The following is a 15,677-nucleotide window of genomic DNA, read 5'->3' on the forward strand; positions in this document are numbered from 1 at the left end:
ACAATCCCAAAGAAAGCTGGTGTCGACAGATGTGAAAATCATCGAGCTATCAGTTTAATAAGACACGGCTGCAATTACTAATGCAAATTCATTACAGACGAATGGAAAAACTGGTAGAAACTGACCTCGGGGAAGATCAGTTTGGACTCTGTAGATATGTTGGAACACGTGAGGCAATACTGACCCTACGACTTCTCTTAGAAAATGGATTAAGGAAAGGCAAACGTACGTTTCTAGCATTTGTAGACTTAGGGAAAGCTTTTGACAATGTTGACTGGAATACTCTCTTTCAAATTCTGAAGGTGGCAGGGGTAAAATACAGGGACCGAAAGGCTATTTACAATTTGTACAGAAACCAGATGGCAGTTATAAGAGTCAAGGGACATGAAAGGGAAGCAGTGATTGGGAAGGGAGTGAGACAGGGTTGTAGCCTATTCCTGATGTTATTCAATCTGTATATTGAGCAAGAAGTAAAGGAAACAAAAGAAAAATTTGGAGTAGGAATTAAAATCCATAGAAAAGAAATAAAAACTTTGAGGTTTACTGATGACATTGTAATTCTGTCAGAGACAGCAAAGAACCTGGAAGAGCAGCTGAATGGAATGGACAGTGTCTTGAAATGGGGATATAAGATGAACATCAACAAAAGCAAAATGAGAATAATGGAATGTAGTCTAATTAAGTCGGGTGATGCTGTGGGAATTAGATTGGGAAATGAGACACTTAAAGTAGCAAATGAGTTCTGCTATTTGGGGAGCAAAATAACTGATGATAGTCGAAGTAGAGAGGATATAAAATGTAGACTGGCAATGGCAAGGAAAGCGTTTCTGAAGAAGAGAAATTTGTTAACGTCGAGTACAGAGTTAAGTGTCAGGAAGTCGTTTATGAAAGTATATGTATGGAGTGTAGCCATGTATGGAAGTGAAACGTGGACGAAAAATAGTTTAGACAAGGAGAGAATAGAAGTGTTCGAAATGTGGTGCTACAGAAGAATGCTGAAGATTAGATGGGTAGACCACTTAACTAATGAGGTGGTATTGAATAGAATTGTAGAGAAGATAAATTTGTGGCACAACTTGACTAGAAGAAGGGATCGGTTGGTAGGGCATATTCTGAGGCATCAAGGGATCACAAATTGAGTATTGGAGGCCAACGTGGAGGGTAAAAATTGTAGAGGGAGACCAAGAGAGAGATTCAGAAGGTACTGGGAGATGAAGAAGCTTGCACAGGTTAGAGTAACATGGAAAGCTGCATCAAACCAGTTTCTGGACTGAAGACCACAACCACCACCACCACCACCACCACCACCACCACCAACAACAACAACAACAACAACATCTTTCAGTCTTTTAGATTATGTTTTCCTTCGGTCCTACCCAACATTGTTGTACAGGTCTGCGATGATAGTTTTTTCATATTCACTCATCACATTTGATTCAAAAGTCCATATTTCATGTCTTATGAAGGTATTGTATTACCCTTGCTCAAATACTGAAATCTTCATAGAGGATGTTTTTGATCTTAATGTTATAATGACTCTTGTCATATGCTTTTGCAAAATGAGTGAAAATAGTGATTTTAACACTAGAACCACCAACAACAACCTCTACAAACATTTCAAGGGTTTAAACATTACTACGAAGCAACTTGCACGAGTATATTAAATGTCTTGTGCATAACAGAGTGGAATTTAGGTTTTACATAAAATACTCTCATTAGAACAGTTCCTTACACCCCATTGAAGGGTACCTTCACAGCAATCCTTAACATTAATGTATTGGATTATAGTCAATACCAGTGCTACGATAATACAATATTTCATCAAGTAACGTGCTGTGTCTGTATTGCACTTAACATAAATTCTACATCTTTGACTTCTTTCCAATACTCAAAGACTCCTCACCCCAGGACATGTGGAACAGAAATCATGTAATGTAATGGAGCATATTAACAACATAGGTACAGTGAAATGATAGTTGCATATACCTTGTGTATTCTTCTGATAAGACCTTCCAGGACTCCGAATTGGACAAGCTTCCTCTCATTTATTTGGCGAGGATGTGGGCCGAAGCGAATGCACAAGTCTCTAATGGTTGTCCCCACATTCATACCTGCATACATCCTAAAGACATCTCTGAAGAGTGGCAGCTGCCTTACTGTAAAAAAAAAGCTTCATGATACTGACAAACATACTTTCAACATGCTAGTCACTAGACTTTAAATAACAAAAATAATGTCTAACAAGATAGCTTGTTACCTGATCGTGATACAAACTTGAGGCATCTTTCCTGAAGATCTGCATCTTCAGCCAATAACTTCAATTTTGGTGTTGCTGCATAGACATTTGAATACTGGAATATTGGTACTAATGTAACAACACCATAATATCTGGAAAAAAAGTTTCATTCGCACCATCAATGCATATAAGCTGGACATAAACCAACACCAGTAATCACATACACAAAAGTAAAATAACTGAGTGCAGTCTGCGACAGTCCCTCTACCCCACCACCTCCCAAAATTTATGTTCTACTATGTACCTCAGAGAAGGGAGGGATGATTAACAATTTACTAAGCAAGTTCCAACTGTAATGCAGTTACCAGGAATCTTCTGTCATGGAATCATAATCATCAGACAAAATGTAGCTGCTACTAACAAGAAATGTACTTCATTCCTTCTTCATTTAATTATTTAAATTTGCAGGAATCCTCAGATTATATTTTATGTGTGATGGAGGCGTACTGAAGCCCTCTGCAATGTTTCCAAAAGAATATAAAAATAAACTTAGAACACAACCAAACAAAGAAAAGTGTACATGAAAATTATCTGTGTGGTTTTTACTGTTGATTTGTAAACCTCAGTATAATTGAAACTGATTAGTAAGAAAAAGCATTAATGAGGAAGTATACTCGAGGGGGGGGAGGGGGGGGGGGGCTCCAAGACTACTCAAGAGAAGCCTCTGCAAAGCCTGTATCTCCATAAACATTCCATTGATGAGCCTTTTCACACACAGTAAATACAGTTATGGCTTCTCAAACTTTTATTCAGTTCTATGAATAGAGTGGGTTAGATATACTTCCTGTTCCCTAGATCCACAGTGAAGGAATCCTCAAAGATGTAGAACATGTTATCCAGCAATAAATCCTTTAGGTTGCTCTTAAACTGAATAAATTAATTTACTGGTAAGCAGTAACTATCATCCCCAGTTCCTAGAACAGGTCTCTACAGAAAATACTTTAATTCATATACTTTTGGAGTTTTAAAACTTTAGCATGAATTGATGAGTCACCCCAAAATATGAACCTGCATGACATTACCAAATGAAAGTAACTGAAGTATGCTAGTATGTTTACTTATATGTCATCTATGTCTAACAACATCTCAATTTTAAAAAAAGAAAAAGGGAAAAGGAAAAAATATTGTTTAGGTCTACAGCAAATCTGTTGTACACTTCTATCAGTTTAATTTATTGTGAAATTCTAACTGAAGAATTTAACACTGTCAGTGTCTTCTACATGTCTGTAGTCATATTTTAGATGTATGTTACACTTCCGAAGTTCTGAAATGCATACATTGTGTCTTTACGAAGGTTAGTTACAAATTTCATGAACTGATATTTTTACAAAATACTTGATTTGTTATTTATTGAAATGAGTGTGCCATCTGCAAACAAAACAAACTTTGTGTGTGGTAATATTACTGATGATAGGTCTTTAACACACTCAAGAAAAATAAGGGCCCTGAGATGGAGCTTTTTGGGATGCCACACTGTCTCCTGTCAGAGATACACGATTTGAATAATTCTGTAACATATATATAATAGAGGGAAACATCCCACGTGGGAAAAATATATTTAAATATATGCGGATGGATATGTGTGTGTGTGCGCGCGAGTGTATACCTGTCCTTTTTTCCCCCTAAGGTAAGTCTTTCCGCTCCCGGGATTGGAATGACTCCTTACCCTCTCCCTTAAAACCCATATCCTTTTGTCTTTCCTTCTCCTTCCCTCTTTCCTGACGAGGCAAAATATATATATATATATATAAATAAACAAAGATGATGTGACTTACCAAATGAAAGTGCTGGCAGGTCGACAGACACACAAACGAACACAAACATACACACAAAGTTCAAGCTTTCGCAACAAACTGTTACCTCATCAGGAAAGAGGGAAGGAGAGGGAAAGACGAAAGGATGTGGGTTTTAAGGGAGAGGGTAAGGAGTCATTCCAGTCCCGGGAGCGGAAAGACTTACCTTATGGGGAAAAAAGAACGGGTATACACTCGCGCACACACACACACACACACACACACATATCCATCCACACATATGTGGATGGATATGTGTGGATGGATATGTGTGTGTGTGTGTGTGCGAATGTATACCCGTCCTTTTTTCCCCATAAGGTAAGTCTTTCCGCTCCCGGGACTGGAATGACTCCTTACCCTCTCCCTTAAAACCCACATCCTTTCGTCTTTCCCTCTCCTTCCCTCTTTCCTGATGAGGCAACAGTTTGTTGCGAAAGCTTGAATTTTGTATGTATGTTTGTGTTCATTTGTGTGTCTGTCGACCTGCCAGCACTTTCATTTAGTAAGTCACATCATCTTTGTTTTTAGGTATATTTTTCCTTCATGGAATGTTTCCTTCTATTATAACTTATATATATATATATATATATATATATATATATATATATATATATATATATATATATATATATATATATATATATATGCTGGCAGGTCCTTCGTGGAATGTTTCCTTCTATTATAACTATATATATATTATTTTTATTTTTTATTTTTTTTTTACAGAGCATAAAGTATCTTACAGTTTTTCAAATACGTGCTAAAACTATTTACACATTAACGAACTATCTTCCTTGAATGTTTGCAGTACTGATAAAGATTTCCACATTACCACTACATTATGTAATTGGTTACTATCTGGGATAAACAAATACAGCAATAACCAAATGCAATTACCTAATTGGTACTTATGACAAGAATGTTTCTCCACTCCATGCAATCTAAGTCTAACATGTGCCAAGGATAACAATGAACTAGTATATCAGAATGTGAGTGTAACAACAAGACAGTGGTTACCATAATATAGATCTACACAAAGATACCACAGTTTGAAAAACCTGTGAGGTACTCCTTACTGCAAAACCATTAAGTCATCAGTGCCTGTTTTACGTAATCATCACCATTACCACCATACAGTACTCAATTCTCAGTTTTGCGGGTAACTCTTGGACTGGAGGGCACTAAGGTTACAGGTCTTAAATGATGGAGCTGCAAGTTCAATGAGACAAGGAAGAGGCAGTAAATACAGTATCATTTTATTGTAAGGACCATCTGCAAAGTCTTCATAAGTGATGCGTTATTTCTAATTTCATTTCCTGTATATCATTCTCCAACAAAATGTTCCAAGTCCTGCGATGATTCAGAACTCTGAATAAAGTTACTTACACCAAATTTTGAACACATGCCTTAACAAGATTGTTCTCCACATCTGCTTCAGCTGCAATTTTAGCAACATGATTAAACCCGTCAATGTATGGAAGGACCTGAAATGAATCAGAACAAAAAATTGAAGATTTATTATTAGTGTAAATAAACAAGCCTGATTTAAGAAATTACTAAAAACAGCAAATATAACATAAGAAACTAAATTCAAAAATTTCAGCTTATTCACTTACACTTGTTGCAGTCATATGGAGATAGTGAGTCAACAAACTGAACCTACTCATGTTAGTCCCGTTAGCAGGTACATTAGACCTTAGGACCTTACAAAACATTCAGATTTGTTTAAGTTGACGATAGTGTATAATTCAAAGCTTTTTGACCTGAAGGAATGTGTGTTAACTTACTTGTGAGAGGCGAGAGAGAGAGAGAGAGAGAGAGAGAGAGAGAGAGAGAGAGAGAGAGAGAGAGAGAGAGAGAGAGCATAAAGTGCAAGTTTTAGCATTAAAATTCTAGTTGTACAACTTGGGAAAATGCAAGAAGTGCACGTTTTAGCACTATAATTTGAACTGTGCAACACTTCTAAGAGCATGGCCACAGTGTGGTGGTGTGGTTTATTGTTCTGCCTTTCCATTCACTTAGATAGCACTCAACTTTAGTCAAATCTTAAAACAATATGGCTTACCCTCCACTGATGTATAATGTTCTTCAGCTGAGAAAAGCTATAAAAAATCAGCAACAATACAGTGTTGACAAAGTGGATAATTAGTTAAATTTACCAGGTATGGCTGTAACTACTAAATGAAGAAAGTGGAAAACTTCTTTTCTATAGTGCCATTTTTCTGTATACATATTTGCTACCAAGTCCTTCACAGTATCAAGTAGCAGAAATGAAAAATAAGTAAATAAATAAATAAATAAATAAATAAATAAAGTGAACACGGCTTGTACTAAATATGTCACAAGTACAGCATAATCTCTCTAGTAGCCAGTTTAAGGTTCCTACTTGGACCTGATACTGAACAACCAGCACTTTTCGTTGGTCAATAAACAGTCTTTAAATACACATGATGGTTAACAGTTTCTGAATACTCACTCAAATACTATGCAAAATGTCACATTGTGAATTACAAAGTTCACTGACTATACAGCACTCAATGCAGAATTGCTACCCTCTGGAAGAAAGTTTCACTTCTCACAAAAAAGTAGGAAATATCCCAAATGTCACCTACATTCAATCTTTTCTGTTACAACACAATTTTCAGAAATTCACTATTACTCATATTTAACAAAATTACATGGAGCTCCAGGCGACACGGCCTATTATCACAAGAGCTAAGCATCGACGCCTCCCACCTCACATGTAAAATTTGTCTCCCCGTACCAGAGTGCATGAAAGACCTCTTCTCTGATTGATCAAAAACCACAACATTTTTCTATTTTGATTCATATACCCAGTACTCTCCCTGCTTAGACCAATTCCCATTACATAGTACATTTAGATAAAATTCCATAAAAATACAATCCCAAAAAGAAAAGAAAAACAAATTTATCCCATCTTTAATAATCTGATGGATGAAAGTAAGTTTTACTTTTCTAAAATACTGAAAACTGGCTGCTTTACAATTCACATTTTTCCCAATGTGTATGACTTACATTGGGGTTGCCCAATCAGATTCTCACACTCACTCACACTTCGTTACTCATAATTTCTATTTCACATACACGTCTCATTCATTCCCTCATTAACTCAAACTGTGTAACAGGTCAAAATAATAACACCAAACACAATGAAAATACAATTACATTTTGATAGCTGAGAACATTACATAGTCTATACAGTTACACAAAATATTAAACAATGGAAAACCCATGATTGAATGTAGCAATATTATGAAAATGAAAGTTCATGAGCCCACACGAATTGTAAATGGTTGTGAAAACACACTTGACCTCTTAGCCACAAATAATCCTGATCTAATAGAGAGTGTCATGACAGATACAGGGATTAGTGAACACAAGGTCATTGTAGCAAGGTTCAAAACCATATCAACCAAAACTACTAAAAATACATGCAAAATATAACAGCATATAAAAATTCACATGATGCCTTCCTAAGAGAGAGTCTCCATTCCTTCCAAGCTAATTATGTAAATGTAGACCAGATATTGTTCAAATTCAAGGATACAGTATTGACAGCGATAGATAGATTCATACCGCATAAGTTAATAAGAGACGGGACTGATCCACCATGGTACACAAAACACGTCAGAACACTGCTGCAGAAGCAACGAAAAAAACATGCCAAATTCAGAAGAACCCAAAATCCCCAAGACTGGCTAAGTTTCACCAAAGCTTGAAATTTTGTACGTACATCAATGCGAGATGCTTTTAATAGTTTCCACAATGAAACATTGTCTCAGAATATGGTAGAGAACCCCGAAGAGATTCCGGTCATATGTAAAGTACACCAGTGGCAAAAAACAGTCAATACCGACAGTGCATGATAGCGACAGAAATGTTACCGATGATGGTGCCACTAAAGTGGAGTTACTAAATAGTTTTCCATAATTCTTTCATGAAAGAAGATGAAGTAAATATTCCAGAATTTGAAACCAGAACAGCTGTTAGCTTGAGTGACATAAAAGTAGTAGATATCTTAGGTGTTGTGAAACAACTCAAATCACTTAAGAAAGGTAAGTCTTCCAATCGAGATGGTATACCTATCAGATTCCTTTCGGAGTATGCAGACACAATAGCGCCTTTCTTAGCAGTCATATAAAACCACTCACTTGACGAAAGCTCTGTTCCTAAGGACTGGAAAGTAGCTCAGGTCACACCAATATTCAAGAAAGGAAATAGGAGTAACCCACTGAATTACAGACCCGAATTACAGACCCATATCACTGACCTCAATTTCCAGTAGGATTTTGGAGCATATACTGTACTCTAACATTATGAATCACCTTGAAGAAAATGACTTATTGATACATAACCAACACGGATACAGAAAATATTTTTCTTGTGCAGCACAGCTAGCTCTTTCTTACCATGAAGCAATGAGCGCTGTCGACAAAGGTTCTCAGATTGATTCCACATTCCTAGATTTCCAGAAGTCTTTTTTTGATACAGTTCCACACAATCAACTATTAATCAAATTGCGTGCATATGGAGTATCGTCTCAGTTGTGTGACTAGATTCATGATTTCCTCTCAGAGAGGTCACAGTTCATAGTGATAGACAGAAAATCAATAAGTAGAACAGAAGTGATATCTGGTGTTCCGCAAGGCAGTGCCGTAGGTCCTTTCCTGTTCCTGATTTACTTAAAAACGATCTAGGTGATAATCTGAGCAGCCCCCTTAGATTGTTTTCAGATGATGCTGTTATTTACCATCTAGTAAAATCATCAGACGGTCAATTCCAATTACAAAATGATCTAGAGAGAATTTCTGTATGGTGCGAAAAGTGGCAATTGGCACTAAACAAAGAAAAGTGTGAGGCGATCCACATGGGTACTAAAAGAAAACAGATAAATTTTGGGTATAAGATAAATCACACAAATCTAAGGGCTGTCAATTCGACTAAATACCTAGGAATTACAATTACGAGTAACTTAATTGGAAAGAACACACAGATAACATTGTGGGGAAGTTGAAACAAAGACTGCACTTTGTTGGCAGAACGCTTAGAAGATGTGACAAACCCACTAAAGAGACAGCCTACATCACATTTGTCTATCGTCTGCTGAAATATTGCTGCACAATGTGGGATCCTTACCAGGTAGGATTGACGGAGGACATCGAAAAAGTGCAAAGACGGGCAGCTCGTTTCGTGTTATTGGGTGGCAGTCACTGAAACAAAGGCGGTTTTCTTTGTGGCGAGATCTATTTACAAAATTTCAATCACCGACTTTCTCTTCCGAATGCGAAAATATTTTGTTGACACCCACCTATGTAGGGAGAAATGATCATCATAATAAAATAAGAGAAATCAGAGCTCAAACGGAAAGATTTTGGTGTTCCTTTTTCCCCACATGCCATTCGAGAGTGGAATGATAGAGAAGTAGTATGAAAATGGTTCGATGAACCCTCTGCCAGGCACTTAAGTGTGAATTGCAGAGTAACCATGTAGATGCAATGTAGATGTACTCACCATATAGCAGAGATGCTAAGTTGCATGATTTTGAGTGTCAGAACAAGTTCGGTATGGCAGCAGCAGCAACCACTGAAACACATCTCACACTTCCTAAGCATTGACGTATATGACTGCGCCACAGCAGGCGCCTCTAAACATCAGTGTTTAACAACAACAACAACAACAACAACAACAACAACAAAAACAACCCCTGTCCCTGCCCTCAGTTATATGCTCAGTTCAGCTAAAAGCCCCTGCACATCATTAAACATGTTTATCAAATTTTTGTCTCCCATCTGCAGGTTTGTCAAACAAGCATACCAATGTACCAATAAAGTCTGTCAACTTTACCCTCACTTTTGAAGCAGCTGTCATGTATTTTGACCTTAGTGGGAATTTTTTTTTTTTTTTTTTTTTTTTTGTGGTTTTAGGGCGCACAACTTCAATGGTCATTAGCGCCCTGACTACTCTAAGAATGCACCGCGAGGCACAAGTTGACAACAACAACTAAAAGGGAAAACACGATAAAAGAGAGACTGACAGGCATAGGATTAAAAAACAGCATCATCAAATGTCCTTAGCGAGGTTTGTCAAATTGATAAAACTAAGAACACGAGCAGCTGCTCGTGGGTCATCCGCTAAAATGGCATCGAAAGTACTTGGCAGGTTAAGATCTAGGACAGGACATTAAAATGTGTCTAACCATCAGCAAGTGCCCACATGGGCAGAACAGCGCCGGCGCAGCCGTCAGCAGATGGCGATGGCTGAACCGGCCGGCAGTGTCTGATTCTTAACCGGGCCAAAACTACCTCCTCCCGCTGAGAAGGGCGTGAGGAGGACGTCCAAGCCACGGGAAGAGGTTTTAAGGCCCGAAGCTTGTTGTCTGTAAGTGCAGCCTAATCGGCATGCCACAGCGATAAAATGTGCCGACAAATGACCCTGCTAAAATCGGATGAAGGGACACAACAAGAAGCTGTCCGAGGCTGGAGGACCGCAGCCTTGGCCGCGGCATCTGCAGCTTCGTTCCCAGGGATACCGACATGGCCAGGAACCCACATAAAGCTAACCGGAGAACCGACGTCCACCAGCTGCTGAAGAGAGCGTTGGATCCGGTGTACGAAAGGGTGAACCGGGTACCACTGAGGCTCGGGATGGCGCTCAGGGAATCGGAGCAGATGACATAAGCAGAATGTCGGTGGCGGCAGATGTAAAGAACAGCCTGGTAGAGGGCAAAGAGCTCAGCTGTGAAGACCGAACAATGGCCATGGAGTCGGTATTTGAAACTTTGTGCCCCGACAATAAAGGAACACCCGACCCCGTCATTGGTCTTAGAACCATCTGTATAAATGAAAGTCATGTTGATGAACTTCGAACGAAGTTCCAAAAAACGGGAGTGGTAGACCGAACCGGGGGTAACCTCTTTTGGGAGCGAGCTGAGGTCAAGGTGAACGCGGACCTGAGCCTGGAGCCAAGGTGGCGTGTGGCTCTCGCCCACTCGAAAGGTTGCAGGGAGTGAAAAATTAAGGTGTTGAAGGAGGTGACGAAAGCGAACTCCAGGGGGTAGCAGGGCAGAGACATACAACCCGTATTGACGGTCAAGAGAGTCGTCAAAAAAGGAACGATAAGACGGATGGTCGGGCATTGACAGTAGCCGACAGGCATACCGACAAAGCAGTATATCGCGCCGGTAGGTGAGTGGCAATTCGCCAGCGTCAGCATGAAGACTCTCTACGGGACTAGTATAAAATGCTCCGATCGCAAGTCGTAAACCCCGATGTTGTATGGAGTTGAGGCGGCGTAAGATGGATGGCCGTGCAGAGGAGTATACGAAGCTCCCATAATCCAGCTTGGAGCGGACGATCGACCGATATAGACGAAGTAGGACGGTTCGATCCGCTCCCCACGACATACCACTGAGAACACGGAGGACATTTAAAGAACGGGTACAACGGGCGGCCAAATATGACACATGTGGAGACCAGCTAAGTTTCCTGTCAAATGTAAGGCCTAAAAATTTGGTTGTCTCCACGACTGGGAGAGCAACGGGACCGAGTTGTAAGGACGGTGGGAGAAACTCTTTGTAGCGCCAGAAGTTAATACAGACCGTCTTCTCGGCAGAAAAACGGAAGCCATTGGCGACACTCCAGGAGTAAAGACGGTCAAGAGAACGCTGAAGACAGTGCTCCAGGACACATGTACACTGCGCGCTGCAATAGATGGTCAAATCGTCCACGAAAAGGGAGCCTGATACATCAGCTGGGAGGCAATCCATTATTGGATTGATCGCGATGGCGAAGAGAGCGACGCTCAAAACTGAGCCCTGTGGCACCCCATTCTCCTGGCGAAAGGTGTCGGACAGGACAGAACCCACACGTACCCTGAACTGTCGATCCATTAAAAAGGAACGAATAAAAAGAGGGAGGCGACCGCAAAGGCCCCATGTATGCATGGTGCGGAGAATGCCCGCCCTCCAACAGGTGTCGTAAGCCTTCTCCAAATCAAAGAACACAGCCGCGGTCAGGCGCTTCCGCAAGAAGTTATTCATAATGAAGGTCGACAAGGTAACCAGATGGTCAACAGCAGAGCGGCGCCTACGAAATCCACATTGTACATTGGTAAGTAGGCGTCGAGGCTCGAGCAGCCAAACCAATCGAGAGTTAACCATTCGCTCCATCACTTTACAGACACAGCTGGTAAGCGAGATAGGTCGATAACTGGAAGGCAAGTGCTTGTCCTTCCCCGGCTTAGGAATCGGGACAACAATAGACTCGCGCCAGCATGCGGGAACATGTCCCTCAATCCAGATGCGATTGTATGTACGAAGAAGAAAACCTTTACCCGCAGGAGAAAGGTTCTTCAGCATCTGAATATGAATAGAATCAGGCCCTGGAGCGGAGGACTGTGATCGGCCAAGTGCGTTTTCGAGTTCCCGCATGGTGAATGGGGCATTATAACTTTCACAATTCGAGGAGCGGAAGTTAGGTGGCCTAGCCTCCTCTGCCTGTTTGCGGGGGAGGAAGGCAGGGTGGTAATGAGCGGAGCTCGAAACCTCTGCGAAAAAGCAGCCGAAGGCATTGGAGACAGCCTCAGGGACCACAAGGACGTCATTCGCGACCTTCAAGCCAGAAACTGGTGAGTGGACCTTAGTGCCAGATAGCCGGCGCAGGCTACCCCAGACAACAGAAGGAGGAGTAAAACTGTTGAAGGTGCTTGTGAAAGCAGCCCAGCTGGCTTTCTTGCTTTCTTTGATAATACGACGACACTGAGCACATAATCGTTTATAATTGATACAATTCGCCACTGTAGGGTGGCGTTTAAATGTGCGTAAAGCACGTCGACGAGCACGTAAAGCGTCTCTACATGCTGCGGTCCACCAGGGGACCGGTACGCGACGTGGAGAAGAAGTAGGGTGAGGGATGGAATATTCAGCAGCAGCGAGAATGACTTCCGTGAGGTGTGCGACCTGACGATCGCAGCTTGTGAAGGTTTGATCCTGAAAGGTCGCCCTGGAAGAGAAGAGCCCCCAGTCTGCCTTGGAGATGGTCCAACGAGAGGAGCACGGAAAGGGGGTATGCTGCAGGAGATGGATAACACACGGGAAGTGGTCGCTCGAATATGTATCAGAAAGTGCATACCACTCAAACTGGCGTGCAAGTTGGGGAGTACATATAGAGAGGTCTAAATGGGAATAGGTGTTAGATGTGTCCGAAAGAAAAGTAGGGGCGCCAGTATTGAGGCAGACAAGATTGAGCTGGTTGAAAAGGTCTGCTAACAAGGAGCCCCTCGGGCAGGATGCTGGAGAGCCCCAAAGGGGATGGTGGGCATTGAAGTCTCCAGTTAACAAAAATGGTGCAGGTAGCTGAGCAATAAGTTGCATCATGTCTGCCCTGGTAACGGCAGATGACGATGGAGTGTAAACGGTACAAAAGAAAAACGTAAAAGTGGGGAGAGTAATGCGGATGGCAACTGCCTGCAGGCCGGTGTGCAACGTGATGGGATCGTAGTAAATATCATCCCGGACCAGCAACATAACCCCTCCATGAGCTGGGATACCTACCACAGGGGGTAGGTCAAAACGCACAGAGGTGTAGTGTGCCAAGGCAATGTGATCGCATGGGCGTAGCTTCGTTTCCTGGAGGGCTACGACGAGCGGACGGTGCAAGCGGAGCAGCAACTTCAAGTCCTCTCGGTTGGAGCGAATGCTGCGAATATTCCAGTGAATAAGTGCCATCGTAAGAAAAGGAAGATGATAGAAGGGGTCACCTCGAAGGCCGCTGAGGGCCTGGCTTCAAGCGAGCACTGCAGCCGCTATCAGTAGGCGGACAGTCATCGTCCATTGGGTCTATAGGTTCATCGGCCATCTCGGGAGGATGGCCGGGAGGGGGAGCTTCCTCCGCCGGTGAACGGCCAGATGTACGGTTACCAGCGGTGCGGCCAGGCGAAACGGATGACGGCCTGGGGCTCAACCGCTGGGTGGCGCAGGAGAAGAAATGCGCCGTGGCGGAGAAGGAGAACTGTGCTTCCTATGAGCCTTTTTGGAAGGACGTTTGGTGAAAGTACCGGTCGAAGGCTGGGAGGTCGAGGTACGTAGGAAGTCTGCACGGGATGGTTCCTTCTTGAAGGCCCGTGCATCTGACTTCGGGGTCTTCGTCTTAGCAGAAGCTGATGAAGGGGCTGGTGTCTGTGGGGTGATGGGAGGAAGAGGAGACGTCGACCGCGCGATCTTAGTACTGGCCGAACGGACGACCGTGGTGCTGAAGGTCAGATCGCATGTCTGGGTTGCTACCTCCCTGGTAGTCCGAGGAGAGGCGAGGACAGTACTGTATTTCCCCGCTGGGAGCAGCGTGGGCTTCCTACTAGCCAATAGCTTGCGAGCAGCCGAGGTGGACACTTTCTCTTTGACCCGAATTTCTTGGATACAGCGTTCTTCCTTATAGACAGGACAGTCGCGGGAGGATGCGGCATGGTCACCCTGACATTTCACACAACGAGGAGACGGAGGTGGACAGTCACCCTCATGGGCATCCCTGCCACAAGCGACACATTTAGCCGCATTGGAACAAGACTGTCGAGTGTGACTGAAACGCTGACACTGGTAGCAGCGCGTAGGTGTCGGGACATAGGGGCGAACAGAAATAACCTCGTAGCCCGCCTCGATGCGCGATGGCAGCTTAACACTATCGAAGGTCAAGAAAAGTGTCCGGGTCGGTACAAGGTCATTGTTGACCTTTTTCATGACCCTATGGACAGCCGGCACGCCCTGCTCAGCGAGGAAAGATTGAAGCTCCTCGTCAGTCAATCCGTCGAGGGAGCTAGTATAGACTACACCACGAGACGAATTCAAAGTTCGATGGGCCTCCACCCGGACAGGGAACGTGTACAGGAGTGTGGCCCGAAGCAGTTTTTGTGCCTGAAAGGCACTCTCAGTTTCTAGTAATAAGGTACCGTTACGCAACCTGGTACAAGATTTGACAGATCCGGCTATGGCATCTACGCCCTTCTGGATAACGAAAGGGTTGACAGAGGAAAAATCCTTTCCGTCCTCAGATCGAGAAACGACGAGGAACTGTGGGGCACGCGGTAGTACTTTTGTCACTGGTGGCTGGGCACGTTTCCGTTTTTGGGCAGAAGTCGAGAGAGATGGAGTAGAATCCATTGCGGAGGAATCCCCCATGATTGCCAGCGTCTCCGATGGCGCGCTCCTTCCTTGTGGGGACCCTCTCAGAGGGCACTCCCGCCTTAGGTGAATATTTACACCTCAGGTCACACCTCCCGAGAAACAGACGGAGGGACCAATCGGCATGGTCAGAAGGTATCAGCTCAGGCAATCACCCCTCCCCGGGCCTGGCCTTTACCAGGGGGTACGCGCATGCCTTACATGTCTACCCAGGGCGGGGAATTACGCGTTACCCCGTCACCGGCTACGCGTGCGAACGCATGGGTCGGCCTTCAGGCACGCACAGGGAGGAAGGAAGAAGAGGAAAAAGAAGAGAGAGAGGGAGAAAGAGGACAGACTGTCTCAAACGCCGAGGCAGAGACCAGAGAAGGCAAGGAGAAGGCAAGGAGAAGAAGGC

General features: G+C 42.9%; 1 protein-coding gene across 1 annotated transcript in view; it reads right to left on the minus strand.

Annotated features, from left to right (window-relative positions):
• The window catches only part of LOC126190480 (GATOR complex protein NPRL2-like), a 103,437-nt gene that overhangs the window by 13,280 nt on the left and 74,480 nt on the right, over nucleotides 1–15,677 (minus strand). Inside the window, exons 6-8 of the mRNA XM_049931024.1 lie at nucleotides 5,476–5,573; nucleotides 2,258–2,388; nucleotides 1,987–2,156 (exon numbers count right to left, since the gene is read on the minus strand). Coding sequence (XP_049786981.1) covers nucleotides 1,987–2,156; nucleotides 2,258–2,388; nucleotides 5,476–5,573 — 399 coding nt within the window. The remainder of the gene's footprint in view (nucleotides 1–1,986; nucleotides 2,157–2,257; nucleotides 2,389–5,475; nucleotides 5,574–15,677) is intronic.

Source organism: Schistocerca cancellata, chromosome 1, assembly GCF_023864275.1.
Source record: "Schistocerca cancellata isolate TAMUIC-IGC-003103 chromosome 1, iqSchCanc2.1, whole genome shotgun sequence".
NCBI lineage: Eukaryota > Metazoa > Arthropoda > Insecta > Orthoptera > Acrididae > Schistocerca > Schistocerca cancellata.